We start from the raw sequence: 16,603 nt of genomic DNA on the forward strand, positions 1-16,603 counted from the left end.
ACCCCTACCCCTTGAAAACTTGTCTCAGTATCAAACAAAATTCTCATTCACAGCACACTGTCACTGTACAACTTACATTTACAGCATTCATAATTAAGATAATGATGTACCCAACATATCTGATCAATTCAGGCACTTAGATTCTCCTCTTGGGTGACAATTACTATAAAATCGTGAAGAGGGGAATTTTCAGAATTTCATATTTTCTTCTATATCACACTTGTAACTTTTTTCCAGAATACCGTAGTTTAAACAAGTTTTTGTGTGATATGGTACATTAATATAATGTCTTAGCTTTCAAATGTGCCCAAGTTATAAATATTTGAACTTTTCAAAGTCAAATTAGGTGGAAAATAGTACCCCCACCAATGAAAAAAATACCTTAACATGAACTAAAATGTAAATTTTGGGCATATAAATGGTGTACAATAGACATTTTGGGTACTGTTGTTTTAATTTTCAATGTATCCAACATGTCTTCCCATTTCAGGGGTGTATTTTTCAGTTTCAATACAACAATAATGAGTTCTTCATTGGGGGAATTTTCGGAATTTCATATTTTTTCCGTTTCATCTGTAATTAGCTTTTTTTCAAATACTGTACTTTAAACAAGCTTTCATATATTCAAATATAATTATATAGTGTCTTGGCTTTCTAATTAGCCCGAGTAATAAATATTTGAACTTTTTCAAATGTCCAATTAGGTGAAAAAATGCCCCCCCCCCCACCACCCATGGAAAAAGTACCTCAACATGAACCCAAATGTTGATTTTTAGCATATAATCAATGTAAAAAGACAAGTTGGGTATTAGTGTTTTGATTATCGATGAATTCAACATACCTGCTCATTTCCGGCGTATATTTTTCAGTTTCTATATGACAATTCATATGTGGTAGAATAGCATTTTTAGTGGTGGTGGATACATGTCAATTATTCATCGTAGTTGCTTATTTGAAACCTTATATGAATAAAAAGAATGATAGCAAACAAAATCAAATCATTTTAAAACTGATATTTTAAACAAAAAATCTGCAATTTATGTGCTAAATTGTGTGATAATCTGTGTTCTTAATTTTTCTTTTTTAATATTTTGTGGTCTTCAGGACAATTAAACCATATTTGCTTGACAATATGATTGATACAAGAAGTTCTCCTTAATAAATGCCAGATATACATTGTGTACAGTTTGTGTATGCTATAAACGGTCGTTTTCTTTCACATTGGGACAGATTTTAGTGGGTAGGGGTACCATTTTTCCCCAAAATGGCCTGGAATAGGTTTAATTGTGCATTGCTTTGGCTCTCTATGCAATGGTACGATGTTACATAAATGTTTTTGAATATACAATAGTTTGTTTTGGAGTAAGTTACTTGAAAAGTGCCCATTACAGGTGGAATGGAAGAAAATATGAAATTCTGAGTAATTCCCTTTTTATGAAAAACTCATTATTGTCTCATTAAAACTGAAATATACGCGCCTGTAAAGAGAAAATATGTTGGATACATCGATAATCAAAACAATAGTACCCAACATGTCTATTGTACACCGTTCATGTTGAGGCATTTTTTTCATTGTTAGGGGTGATGATTTTCGCCTAACTTGACTTGGAAACGTTCAAATTTTATTACTTTGGCTAATTTGGAAGCCAAGACACTATATTAATGTACTGTATCACACAAAAGCTTGTTTAATCTACGATATTACAGTAATTGTAACCCTAAAAGGAAGATCTAAACGCCTGAACTGATCATATATGTTAGGTACATCATTATCTTAATTATGAATACTTAAAATGTGAGATTTACGGTGTCAGTATAGTGTGAATGGGAATTATGCTTGATACAGTGATTTCAAGAGGTAGGGGTAGTGTTTGAGACGTTTTAGTTGAGCAATAACTTGTAGAGTCGAATTTGTGTGACATTTTCTACGAAAAAATCGAAAATCCCATTTTTTGTATTTTTGGATAAATTCGGACTCCGAAAATCGCCAAAATTCACCAAAAGATCCCCGGGGGTATTAATTGTGATATACTAAACAGAAAATACCAAAATAGTCAATTTTTTAAGTCATCGCTACATCACAACTCATACGTTATGCCAGAGCTTGCCGAAACTACGCAGACTTTTTGTATCGCGCTAGAACTCTAACAAATAGGCTTCTGGAACAAGGTTATGTTGCTACAGGATTGAAGTCATAACTACAGAAGTTTTATGGTCGTCATTATGAACTCGTGGGTCGTTATGGTGTATCCATCTGCACCATGAAAACTGATTTATTCAACGGGTCATAGTTTTCCTTTCCTCGTTTGTCTACTCCGGACTTGACTTTTTATGAGCAACACGGTGGAAGTTTCTAGAAAAACAGAGCACGCTTACCCTACCGGTGCACCTGGTCCATGCTCCCAGTTTTTAGTGGAGTCCGAGTTGCTCATTTGTTTTTGTTACTTTGTATGTATGGTTTTAGTTACTTCATGTTCTTTGTTGTGTATGTCTGTTTTCCATGTCTGGTCTTTGTTCCTGGATTACATTCTTTTGATTACCGCTATAACCTTGGTTCCCTTGATTACTCTTTTTGATTACAGCTATAACTTTGGTTCCCTTGATTACTCTTACAGAAGTATAAATACTCTAGGGGTATTGACATGGAAAAATATGTCAATTTAAGCGATTTTTCGGTGGGGTAGGGTTTCATTTTCTTCATTTAACCCCAAACTCTCAGTATTACCAGAACTCTCTTGGTACCATTGTAAAGCTGAGACACTGGGCTACATGATGATACTTATATATGTCAGTTTACTTCGTTTTGTAGAAAGAAGTTTGATGACTTGACTTGAGCCTAATTGAATCGATGACACCAATTTCAACATGTACACAATGTAGAACAGAATGAATTCCAATGATATTTAAGTACACACACAGAAAGTAAAATAAAATAAATAAAGCACATACAGTGACATCAGGTGCTGCAGAAATGTAAGCATATCCCGTTCCGCCTGCACCATCCGTTAGTAAATCTGGTTAAGGTTGTCATTCCGATAAGACATGACTAACTATCTAGTCTCATATGTGATGTGCAGGGGCGGATCTAGGATTTCAGATTGGGGGCGCGCAGTTAAAATTTTTAGGTTATATTTTTGAAATATTCTTCTATAGTGGGTGCAAAGTAGATATCTTTTATGGTAAAATTAGCGATAAATTAAAGTTTCAACCTAAAATCGCCTAAATCTACCCCTGACAACGCATGCTTTGCAAATTTTAGGGGGGGCGAACGGGCGCTTAAATCCGCCCCTATTTGTAGAAAATCGAAATGTGATGATGACCGTTTTAACTTCTGTATAGTAATGAAAATGTGTAAAAAAGGCTGAACTTGCCCCTATCTTAAAAGTTGTTTTACAGTTTCTTCCAATCTAATTGTAATTTAGATTGCAACTTGTCTTCGCTCTACAAAAAAAAAAAAAAAAAAAAAAAAAAAAAATTGAGTACAAATCATACTGTGATATGTTTTTTTTTTTTTTTTTTATAGTTTAAACATATTTCATTTGTAATAAACATAAAAGAACAGCGTTGCAATGTCCCCCGCGAAAAAAAAGTGCGGAAAATTTTCAATTCACTGAAATTTTCTGAGTCCAAGGGCCATAACTTCCCGAAAAATCAACCCTAACTAAAGTCGAGCTTAGTCTGTAACTTCTCATAGTAAGGCTACATACAAAATATAAAACCAATTGGTGAAAGCATTACAAACAAAAGTGCGGAGAACTGTAAATTCGCTGAAATTTTCTGTCCAAGGGCAGTAACTTCCGTAAAAATCATTCAACCGTAACCAAAGTCAAACTTCTCATAGTTAGACTATATACAAAATATAAATTCATTTGGTGAAAGAGTAATCAAGGGAACCAAGGTTATAGCGGTAATCAAAAGAATGTAATCCAGGGACAAAGACCAGACATATACAACAAAGAACATGAAGTAACTAAAATCATACATACAAAGTAACAAAAGCAAAGGGGCAACTCGCACTCCACTACAAAGCATTACAAAAAAAAAGTGCAGAAAACTGAAAATTTAATGAAATTTTCTGAGTCCAAGGACCGTAACTTCCGTAAAAATCAATCCCTAATCAAAGTCGAACTTAATCTGTAATTTCTCATAGTAAGACTACATGTACAAAATTTAAAATTAATTGGTGAAAGCATTACAAAAAAAAGTGAGGAAGTTTTTATGATTACATGTTGTTTCCTATCTTTAAGATAGTTACATGAAAACAATCCAAAAGTTAGACTTGGATACCATATGATTTAATTTTATGCACTAACTCCCAATGCCATACTTTATCAAAGGCCTTTGAGAAGTCGCAGTATACAATAAAACATGAAATTTCTTTCTTTTCTAATGTATTGAGTACATTGCTATACATTTCAAGTGATTGGTGAATTGTGGATCGTTCTAGTAGAAATCCCGATTGGAACTTATATAGTAGATTGTTTGAATGAAGGTAGTTGTAAATATTTTTATGAACAACCTTTTCCATTACTTTCCCAACACAGCTTATAAGAGATATGAAAATGGGAATCACATATGAAAGTCGCAACTGGGAGGAAAATATACCATGCTGTAATGATTTGTTGAATATTAACTCTAGTGGCTTAGCAATAATTTCGGGGTATTTTTTTAACATCCTTTGACTAATCAGGTCTGGCTCTGATGCCTTATTTAGCTGGAGGGTTTGAATGACGTCGACATTGTCCTGTAAAGTTGCAGTTGGTATATCAAGTCAAGCATTAATCTTAATTGGAAAATCGCGAAGGTTTATTTTATCATCATTAATTTTTTATATGGATGAAAAATACTTGTTTAATAGATTACACTTCTCGTCGTCAGCGTAAGCATTTTCCTCTACACTGCGATCATTGATAATGTTTTGTAAGGGTAGCAATTCATTGGAACCCGTGTTTGATTTGAGTTGTCACTATTTTCCAATATGCCTTAGGATTCGAGCGCGTGTTCTACGATAATATTATCTAAATTATTTTCATTTTTTTTCTTTCAGTGATAGTTTAATATTGTTAACTTTATTCATTTGTTTTTTTTATACCTTACTTTATCGGAATCGCGTCAAAACTTTTGTACTTTTTCCGTAGTGATTTGTATACTATACATAGGCTGAAAACGTGCACAGGGGCTTGCTCCCACTATCAAATATGCAGCCCCACTGGTATATTACTATATGCTAGTTGGGCTGAATATTTGATAGTGTATAACTATAAACCAGTGGGCTGCATATTTGATAGCGGGAGCAAGCCCTGTGGTTGAATCTAGGTATATCTGTTGTCCCATTTTCAAAATAATATTCAGAACAGCTTGAATTCTGCCCCTTGTCCCTAGACATAGTAATGTTGGAAAAACCTCAACTTCGTTTTCCCAACTTACAATTCCTGATTTTCTCAACTGTGAGCCATGCCATCTCGCTTGGACTACAGATATACAAGTCAACAGATGCATGTATCATGCTACATGAATACCATATATCATGTTTGAATATGTCTCTTTGTTGTATTATTGTGTAATGTCTTGTTATGTCATGATCTGATGGATATTAATGTTGATTAGAATAATAAAATTTGAATTTGAAAATTACTGTATAAATTAAACCAATTAAAGTCTTATTAGCATCATAGATCAATGATTAATTACAGGTCTATGTTATCATGGAAACCAAGAAGTTAAATATAACATAAATCCTTGGCCTAAGCAAGGAATTATGATAGACTATATTTAACTCCTTGGCATAAGCGGAGATTTTTTTAACTAATATATAGTCACTAAGTACTATATAAGGCATTCTGAAGGTTTGATTTTCCGGCTAAACTATTTTTGTGAAAAATTTGCATGATTTGTTTTAAAAACTTTTCTATGATTTACGGATTTTTCCGTATGTTAATCCATATGTTAGTATGACCGAAAGCGGGACTTATGAAAAACAAACCAGACAAGACGTCTGCAACTTGTTGGACTATTACAAATCTGTTTATAGATGATACAAAAGAATGTAAGATGCATTGCTTTTTATTTTGTTTATACATTCACTGGGATCTACATTCACCAGAATTGGCAAAAAAGAGGAAAGGCTTTAATCATTCAGCAAATTAAATAGAGATACATTTCATTTCCATTAAACATTTTTAAAATAAATTCTTGATAAACGAAATCATAGACAGTCACTAAATGGTTTCAACTTTCTTTGACGTTTCTATGTGTGTTACAAATGGCTTTTTTGGTGGCTTATTTTTATTTTGTTTAGTTGCAACGTCCGGTTAAAAAATGCCACAGCAAACGTCATGATTATTATAGACAAGGTATTTTTGTTACACATGACCATGCTTTGTCGGAAACCGTTTGCAAGTCTTGTTGCATGTGTTTGCCTCTCATGACTAAGAATTATGCATATAATAAGAGATGTGAGTAAAAATCCATTATATCAACATTTGTAACCCCAATAATAGGTATGGTTACACCAAGTTAATCATAATGCACACAATACACATATTTATAATATTGGACAAATTTATAGTAAAGACTGAAAGAAACCATTGGTGTGATCAAATCTTAGTTTGACAACAAGAGTCTGACATTTTACATTTGTACATGTTTCTCTGATCTGAGACAATGAAACTTAGAAATTGAAATGACAAGACTGATAACCATGAACTAGTCGAAAAAAGAAAAGAATTGTATGCACAAGAAAATTTTTCTTTACTGGAAAGTAAGCAAAAAAAGGAATATGGTGTTTCCTGTGTACTGAAAATTTTCCCAAAATTCAATACTTACTATCAAATGTAAAGTTCTAAGACCACTGGAAGTCATTCGTTTGAATTAGAGACACTGAAATTTATGAAGAAAGCAAAGGTCACCAGCTGGCTACATGAAAACATTAAAACGGCCAGAAAATGCTTTTGCCAGTCAAGTGCAATGATGCAATAATATCAAAAATACGTGTAGTTTGATATTATTTTATTAATACATTGAATACATTTAAAAATCATTGATTGATGGGAATGTTGGAAGTAATACATTTTCATTCTAGCCATTTTGGTGAGTGGAACTGCCTACTATAGCCTTTTTTAGATGACCATTGCTAAAAAGTTAATTGTAAATTTTGCAAATAAAAAGGAAATTTTGCAAGTAACAATTGGAGTGCACTCACCAAAAAGGTGAGTCTGAAAAAAAAAGAGTAACTGTGACAGTTATAAAATATCTATAAGCAAGTGTTAAGAAATTAGAAGTTGCCCAGTGTTCTAGAATTCCACATACCTGTCACCTAGATCAAATACAATATTGGTGTGGGAAAGTTATTTATAATGTTCCACTTTCCCTTTGCAAGTAAAAAACTCAAATTTTTGAAAAGGTATGTAAAGTTCAAATGCAGACTTAATTGTGGTAAAGTTTATCTTCATTTGGAGTTCTCTAGTGGATACCTATAATTAAAAAAAAATCCTAGAACACTGATTATTATATATACATGTATAAAGCCAAATTTAATTTTTACTTGCCTTTTGGGAGTTTACACTTGGAGGTTTTACTGTATTACACTCTGTAGTGTAGTATGAAACTTTCAATTGATGTAATGATCTCTGTGATAAATTCTACAAAAGTCTCCATTGGGTTAAAGTTGTTGCCCTTCAAATGCAAAGGTGTTGTTTTGTCTTGATCAGCAAATATCTTGAAAACCATAATAGAAAAAACTTCCAATTAATAAAATACACGTTCTCATTATGAGACCATCAAAAGTCTTAATTGGGTCAAACTTGTATAATGACTCCTTTTTAGAGTTATGGCCCTTGGAAGGTGAAAAATGATGGTTATGTGTTCGTAGCCTATATCTTGAAATAGCTTCAGAAAAAAAGATTTTGTTTGATGAAATGATCATTATGATCAGCCATGCAAAAGATTCTACTTGTCTCACCACTTCCAAGTCAAATGACCACCCCTCAATACTGAACATAGATCTATACATTAGAAGTGCATAACCAATTGATCAAAAGTGATCAAAATAAAGCCAAGAATGTGTACTTTGAAATTAAATTTTGTAATTTTAAAACTATGAAATATTGTTAATATGTGTGAGTAATTTAGTTATCCAGTAATCCAGTTAGCAGAAAATGTGAATTTTTAGTGTATTTTTTCAAACAAATTTTGTGATGAACATCACTCATTATTCAGTGATTGTACCATTAGCATAATGATTTATGTAGTGCAATAGCCTTATTTTTCAAGACTTGCAAAGGTACGCACCATGTCCTGCTAAGAATTTTTCAAAAATATTTTCCTCTGACACTACTGGACCAATTAGAACTAAATTTGGTACATGTGTATCTATGCATGTTCATAATGATATTCTGCATAGAACTTTTGTGTAGATTTTTGATCCATTAAACATGACCTCTATTATTAAAAGTAGAACATAGAAGTCAGACAGCAGTAAACTGGGTTAAAGTGTTCAGCATGATAAGCTTTATCTGTGGTCAAATTTTCCTGAAAATCTGTTAAACCGATGTTGGAGTTAATGCCATTTTGTTGCTCTTTTTGATGTTATTACATTTAAAAAATCATCTTCTGTGACAGTCTTAAATGAAAGTTGATAATGGATTATTTCTTTGGGTTTCCTGAAGAAAATGAGTGGTGGTATTTAATATCTATGAAAAAACATAGCTGCTTTAACAAAAATAGAACGTAGTTCATCAAGCCAGGTGAGTGATTTAGGTTCTTTAGAACGTCTAGTTTAGCATGTAAAGTAATGGAAACATTTATTGAAGTGGTTAGTGGGAAACTACGAAAAAAATCCTATTAGGAGTTAGTGCACTTTAAGTTTTACCTGATATTTTAAGAACCTTATCCAATTGGTTTCAATTGCTGGAATATTTTTCTGACATCAAATATTTATAGGCAAAGAAATAAGTTCAAGATAAGTGGTCCGGGTCCTCTGGGGCCTCCAATTTACTTCTTTAAGTTGCATGTCTTAGAGGTGTTTATTGTGAGGTAGGATACTTTAAAGTAAAGAAATGAATTGACTCAAGGTACAGCTTATCATGACCGAGCAGTTCTGACTGGCAATTCAAGCTTGATACAGCTCTAAATTTGGATAATATTTAGATATTTAGCATAACTGCCAGAATGACATGGTCAAAATACTTGGAAAGTTGCAATTAGACCTAAAAAAAAAAAAGCAATATATACCAAGTTATATAAAAATGCTTATTTCTGACCCATTTTTGATCCCTACAAATTCTGAAATGGTTGGGGTAGTAACCCCTTGAATTGATACCAAAGTTCCTTTGGTGGTCTAATAATTGAGATATTGTACTAAAACAAGTGTCTAGGAATGGTGAACATTGATAAATATATCAAAATGTATTTATTCATGATGAAGTTGATCAAAAATATGTTGTAAGCTATGAAATAATTCATACCTGTTAACCTTCCCTCTTTAGGAAAAAGACCCTCTCTTTTTGGTCAATCTCCTTCTTTGAGAAAGTCTCTCCTACATGGGAGACACAAATTTCCATCTCAGCAGAAATATTACACAAATTATGTTCTAAATGGCTTATAAATTAATATAAGTACTTGAGAATCAATCAACAAATAATTAAGGATAAATCCTTTTGTTTTACTTATTACCGGCACTCATAATTTGATAAGAAACCCTTAATAGATTAGCGAGATTTTCATAGATTTGATATCATTACCATTGTCTTATCTTTATACATGGATTTCTAGCAAAATTTTCCTTTTTTTTTCTGCGGAAAAGATTGTCACAAGATTGTCGAAAGGTTAACAGGCACGATAACTTTTAAATTAAAACTTTGTTTAAATGCTAAATTTTATTAGTGTTATTTTTAAAGTTTGATTATGGTGTCAAGAGTTTGACAAATATTACCTTCTATTGTTAAAATATAAAAAGAGCTAAAATATTATTTATGTTTAAATGGTGTCATTGCCATTACATGTTACAGATTGGAGAGTGAAAAGTGATCCAAGATATTCAGACAAATTGAATTTAGTTTTGTAACATTTGTTGTGTAATATTATGCACAGAAATGAAAGAAAATCCTTCAAGTTGTATTTATTCAAGATGAAGTTGCATAGAAGAATCCCTTTGCAGCAAAAGAAAAAAAAACTGTGAAACTAATTTAAGATTTTATTGTATTGCTAAATATCGTATCAAAAGTGTGATGATTTTCAACATTTTTTTTTTCATGTTCTTGTATAACTAACTGACTTCAATTGGAGTTCACCACTTGATGCATGCTTATCATAAATGTTATTAACTGCTTTATCATAATTTTATGTTTGTTCTAAAAATGGGTAGGTAAATGTTGAATTTACAAGAAATAAATATAACTACTAATTTTGCAAGAAATAAGTAATTTTTTTTAATATATTATAAAATAAAGGTAGTAAGAAATACAAATAATTTTTCATTCCTATCTATAAAGATTTTTTATGTATGGCATATGTTTATACTAACTTCATGACATTGTTGTCATTATAAATTAAAACAATTATTTTTCATTTTGTTCTTCTGAATAGAAAAATGTCATGCTAAGGAAGACACCTTACCAATTTATAAGAATTGGAAATTCAAGCCCTCTTGTTATATTTTCTTTAGCTTCATTAAATCATGTCTCATAGAAAAATTATAGGAGAGTTCACCAATCTAATTAGTGATGTCATGTTCACTAATTTGCATATCATTAAGTGTCAAATTGGTTGGCAAATAAACAACTAAATAAACAATGAACAATTTCATGATTAGAATCCCAGTTTTCAAAACTTTTTAACTTTGTTATTTTATATCCAATTTTGGCTCTGTAAAATGTTTCAGTTAGATAAAATAATTCATATTATGTATGTGAATTTATAACTGTTTTACTTGAAAAAAATAAATTTGTAGTGATATTTATATGTAAACCTCTATTTCTGTATAAAATTATAATTAAAATCTTATGTACATATAGTCTAATTACTGAATATTTATTAAAAAAAATCCATGGATGAAAAGAATTTTATTTGCATTGTTTGGAACCACAGGAATTTTTCAATTATCTTTAAAAATTAAAAAGTTATGATGATTTAAAGTTGATACCCTATGCCACTCAATGGATTTTTTGCCAACCAAAACCAAATCACAGGTAAATGATGACATCACCAAGAACTCTCCCATAACCGAATTTTGTTATTTAAGTAGAAATAACAAATAAGATATGTTCTCAAAATGCAAAAAAAAACCATACATAAATATCAGTTTTTATCAATATCATTTTCAATAGCTTTTTTTTTTAAAAAAACATCCAATGCCAAATGGAACTCTTTCCTTCCTGTGCACATGTAGTTGTTTACAGTTCGTTACTAAAAATATCTTCCAATAAATTTTTTCTGCATAAATAATAGGCGTCACCTCTCCAGGTTGGAGGACTGAAAAGCTTGTTGACATTGTATCAATGAAAGTGTCAAAATAAACTTATTGTTGTGCAGTTTTAAAAGGGACTAGATTATGCAAATTCCAAGAAAATTAATTCAAACATAATGAGGGAAAGGAAAGATGGGTGAGTAAATTTGTGTCCTTGCACAACGTTTACAGTTTGTTTGACCACATGCAGATTCACTATTGACCCATTAAACACCGGTATTAAAGAAAATCCTCGGGGTATTTTTTTGATAAATTTTACATCCAATGTAGGGGTCGAAATGGCGTTATTAGATTGGATTTACTTTCTTAGAACCATCCTTTTCTGAATTAAATTATGAATGCACCAGGGAGTCCTGATTGAATATATATGATGCATGTATATTTGATCTCGGTTAGTTACAATGTCTTTACAATTGCACAATGTACTTTTTACCCAGACAGGTAAAGATGGTTAACTAATTCCCAGATAATGTTACTACACCATTATCAACCTATTATTACAGTGTCGCAAATTTGATCAACATGTATAACATGACACCATTATCATCATTGGAATAATGAAATTATTGTACTTAAGATGATAGTTATACCCCTGCTCCAAAGGAGAGAGGGTATTCAGAGATGGGTATACTAATTTACTTTTATCCATGTTTCAGTAACAATTTTTTCTTCACATTTTTCTCAGCAACTTCTTAACACACCAGCTTAAAATTTTAACACATTCTTCCTGTAGATATGCCATATAGTGCAATCCATTATCTAAAAAAAATGACAATAACTTTCTGTTTACCAATGACTGTTTATTTTACGTACAATGTACATATACATATACATCATGATTGAAAGCGGGATAGCCATGTAACTAGTGAGCCATCTCTCATAGATTTCTTGTTTAATAGTTCTTCTAAGTTCAATACACATGATAAATGATAGTAATTGATACATAATATCAGAACAATAAGAGGGAATATTCTTGCATGTCAATAGCTTTCCTGGTTAATTACCAGTTGCTTTTGACTCATCATAAAAAGGGTGTTACCAGCATACATTGTATGTTTGGAGTGATTTTTCAATCTTAATTGATCACTGGTTAAATTGACCTCATTTGCTTCATCACAAAAGAAACATCTTCACTTATATGGGTGTTGGCTTTGATAATGTCAATTTCCTGCAATATACAACTGCACACTAGCTATTAATTGATTTTTTGTCTGCTCGATTGATAACATGTACATGTATGTGTCCCATGCCAACTGTAAATATATGTAATATATATATAGTTTTTTTTTATCATTTTGTTGTAATTTGTTTCAATTTTGATTGTCCAAAATAAATGAAAGGAAGTTCACCAGTCATTTCTATGGTATAAAGCAGAAAATGCACTTTCCATATTTGTTTCAGCTTATCAAATAAAGAAGTTACATCACCTTCCTACAATTATGAAAGATCTTTACATTCTACTGACAAAGACTTCCTCTGTCATGACTACTTTGATTTGTAAGTACATGTATTGTTGAGTTTGATAGAATCTGAAAAAATTTTAGTTTTATTATTTACTTTAATATAATGTTCATTCTTCCTGTAAAAGTTAATACTGATAGCAATGAACTAAGCTTGGAATCTGAGTTATTGTAAAATCATGCATCATTGTTGACATGTTTCAGGAAACACCTTTTGATTTTTAAACATCAGCCCTGTCCTCAGGGTCATTCTGATACGTTTTTATTGCATGTATTTTACAGTTTTATGATATGTACAAAAACATTGTATGAATTCAATATATGATGTAGAATTCTGAGCATCATTTTTTTTTCATAAGATATAATTTTAAAACAGTCATACCTCAGCCTATGTAAATATACATTGTATATGAGTTGGAACTCTTTTTATTGTATTAAGAAGTTATAGAATGAATAAGTTTTTTCATTCAAGTATTACAGGGTATTTTGTACAGGTTATAAGCTGTTACAATTCAGTGTTTTTTTATCATTAATACAATGTCCATGTCCTATTTGGAAAAAATAGATGACTATAACATTTGAAAAGAGCAATATGAGCAAATCAGATGCACTTCCTGTTATCTATACCCTATGAAATGTTTTTTTTTGTTGACCCCCAACATACCCACTTAATCTGGGAGTATAATCTTGCAATGTCTGTCTTGATTAGATGTTACAGTTTCAAAGATGTATATTTGAATTACATGTAGTTATTTAGACTAGTAAGAAAATTGTATTTTTTTATTGTCATGAAAAAGAAATTCTGACACCGTAAACTTGTATCCTCTGCTGGTGATATGGTTGTGAACGGGCTTCTACCCTAACACTAGTCTCTCAGCCAAAGGTTAAGCAATTCTATAGGTAGAGCTAGTGAGAGATGTTTTGACAATAACCTGATGGCCAAGTAAATTATTCCAGTCATAATATAAACTATTGATTTTCTCTATTCTTAAAACATTGGACATGTCTGTTAAAGTACATATAGTTAGTGTCAAACATTGTTCTTCTAGTGTTCAATTTGAAAAAAAAGTATCAAATAAATAATAAAAAATAACATGTACATGAACTTATTTTTCTTACTTTTCTTACAGTAAACAGGTTTTTATTTTTTTTTTACAAAGATACAGCCTTAAACATCAAATAATTGAACCAACATCGTCATTTACGAACAAGATCACATTCCTCTATAATCCTCTTACAAATTGGGTCCTGTAGAATGAACATGTTAAACATATGAATCTGAATTTAAGTGAAAGTATTTTAAGTTTTGAATTATTATGAGAAAGGAAATTACATACAATGAAATACATTTTAGGCCTTGCTGTTGATGACAGGAGTTTTTTATACCCTCTGACTGACTGTTGGTCTGCTTGCACAGCCATTCTAGTTAATTAGATATGTTATACTAGTGCTTTAATGAGTTTTTAGCAAGATTATAGTTCAATAAATTTTAGAGAAAAACTAGTATTCAATCCAGTTGCCACAAGTCTTCCTTCATGACATTTTGTTTGGAGCTTGTGATGTCATGCTGTACCTTGAAACAAAATAGTTAATATTGGCAATATTGATAATATTGATATAATCTTACTTCAGGTTTTAACATGTTACTAAGTTTTGTTAAAAGCAGTATTCAGGGAGGGTTGGATCCAGAAATTTTGAAATGGGGGGTGGGGGAGTGTCCAGGCTACCTTGGGTGTATTTTCAGCTTATTTTTGCCCAAATTTTGCTTTGCATGAAATTAAAAAAAAAATAATGTGAGGTTCAGACCCATTGGAATTTTTAAATAGGGTCTCTGACAGTTCTTGTCACTTCAGCCTTAAGGAATGTGCTTTAAGAAAGAATCTCAATGATCCATGGAACAGTAAAATGAAATAAATATTGTAATGCTAGCTGTGATTGTTAAATCATAAAATTTTCATTTATCTGAGAAATAAATTTTAAAATGGTAATGTAGCAAAAAAGAAATAAATCATCCATGAAGTAATGGATGTGTGATTTCATCAATGCGTGGTATTGTGAAGCGTTAAAAAGGCGGGATAACTATCACCAGTAGCCTAGTATGATGTATCAACGTATGTATGAAATGTAGGTAAATACATGTAGATGCACACATCAGAAGTGTACAGACATCATTTTCTTGGATATTGCTGTTGGAATAGATATTGATTAGAGGTAGGACATCTGCTAATTATGCAACCCTTTCTATTTTTAGCATGAAGCCAACAGATTACACATATTCTAGAAGGTAAGATTATCTTTGACTAGTAAGAATTCTTATCACATAACTGTATGTCTGTAAAGCATGTACCAATCTCATTTGTTTTGTAATAGTAAATAGTTGATATAGTACTAGTGTAGCTGATATGAGAATGTTGGTTTGTTCGGTATCATATTGATTGGTAATAGTACATGTATGTGCTGATGATGTTATAATGGTTCATTGAATTTTGCCATATTTGCCAAAAAATTGTTTTTATTTATATTTAATTTGATATACCTGAGACATTTTTCATTTTTTAATTCATCTCCACATGAATTAAAGGTAAAGCACAGTTCTTATTCAGGCATAGCAAAGTTCATCACATTTTTCTGTACACTTTACCTTACAGAATTAAATCAGCTACAGACCCTAAAACTATAACTCCAGTGCATGCTCGTAAGAAAAAATGCATTTTAATTTAATTTTAATCACAGTGTTAAAATTAAAGTGTATATTTGTATATATTTGTTCAGATATTCATGTGTATTATGTATATGTATATGCATTATTCGGATTACTGCTGTGAAGAAAATATGGTACACAGATATTCACACATAATTGACATCACCATTTCAGCAAAAAATCAGTCATGATTGAAACAGTGAATTAAAAAATGAAGAAGCAAAACAAATCGAAGTATATTATACTGGTTAGAACCAAGAGACAAATAAATATATTATACTGGTTAGAACCAAGAGAATTCATCTTTTTGTTGATAATTCTATTTGAAATACATTGTTTTGTTAATGTTTTTGTTTGATTCAGAGTGAATTTGAACTTATCAATACATAAACGACAATCACATGTAATAAACTATTTTCCATCAACATAAATTAATTTTTCCTTCAATCTAATAGAAAGTATATTCATTGATTTTAAAGTTTGGCCTTGACCTTCAGTCTTAGTCATTATTGTTACACTAGGAACTTCAAAGGAAGTTTAAAGTTACACTTCTAACTTTATTTTGGTGCAGTGTGTGTTCATGATGTATTAGTTAAAATAGATTACTAAATTTATAGACAAGTACATGTAATTTAAAGGTATTGTATTTTTATTTTTTATCTGATAAGAGCCTCTATACAGTGTAGTTGAATAGTTTACATTTCAATGCTTCATGCTTAATCAGGAATTTGTTTTTCTTTGTTATACGTACATGTATAACATTTTCTGTCTACTGGTTGTTATTGTTAGACAGACTAGGAATGTTTGCCTCTTCACTGCTGTTCTAAATATACATGTATGATGTGTTTATTCTAAGCCTCTCCTATATTTTACATGGTATCTTAACTTAGATGTCACTGTGTTCCATATATGTGATATGCTATAACACCACATAATAAATTATACTTCTAGCCTGATTGTACACCATTCATATTCATG

General features: G+C 31.1%; 1 protein-coding gene across 6 annotated transcripts in view; it reads left to right on the forward strand.

Annotated features, from left to right (window-relative positions):
* Positions 1-5,953: 5,953 nt before the first annotated feature.
* The window catches only part of LOC148619364 (uncharacterized), a 31,464-nt gene continuing 20,814 nt past the window's right edge, over positions 5,954-16,603 (forward strand). The window contains exons 1-4 of one of the 6 annotated variants that reach the window (XM_088579197.1): positions 5,954-6,046; positions 12,866-12,961; positions 15,176-15,208; positions 16,243-16,263. Coding sequence is in view for 3 of the 6 variants with exons in the window: in XM_088579191.1 (XP_088435317.1) it covers positions 11,581-11,600; positions 12,866-12,961; positions 15,176-15,208 (149 nt within the window). In the remaining 3 variants the exon portion in view is untranslated. Of the gene's footprint in view, positions 6,047-11,447; positions 11,601-12,865; positions 12,962-14,999; positions 15,136-15,175; positions 15,209-16,137; positions 16,264-16,603 lie in introns of those variants that run through there. The other 5 variants (XM_088579193.1, XM_088579191.1, XM_088579192.1 and 2 more) reach the window with 5 other exon arrangements.

This window comes from Perna viridis, chromosome 4, assembly GCF_037379345.1.
Source record: "Perna viridis isolate PV_CMFRI_1.1 ecotype Kerala chromosome 4, ASM3737934v1, whole genome shotgun sequence".
In the NCBI taxonomy this organism is placed as follows: domain Eukaryota; kingdom Metazoa; phylum Mollusca; class Bivalvia; order Mytilida; family Mytilidae; genus Perna; species Perna viridis.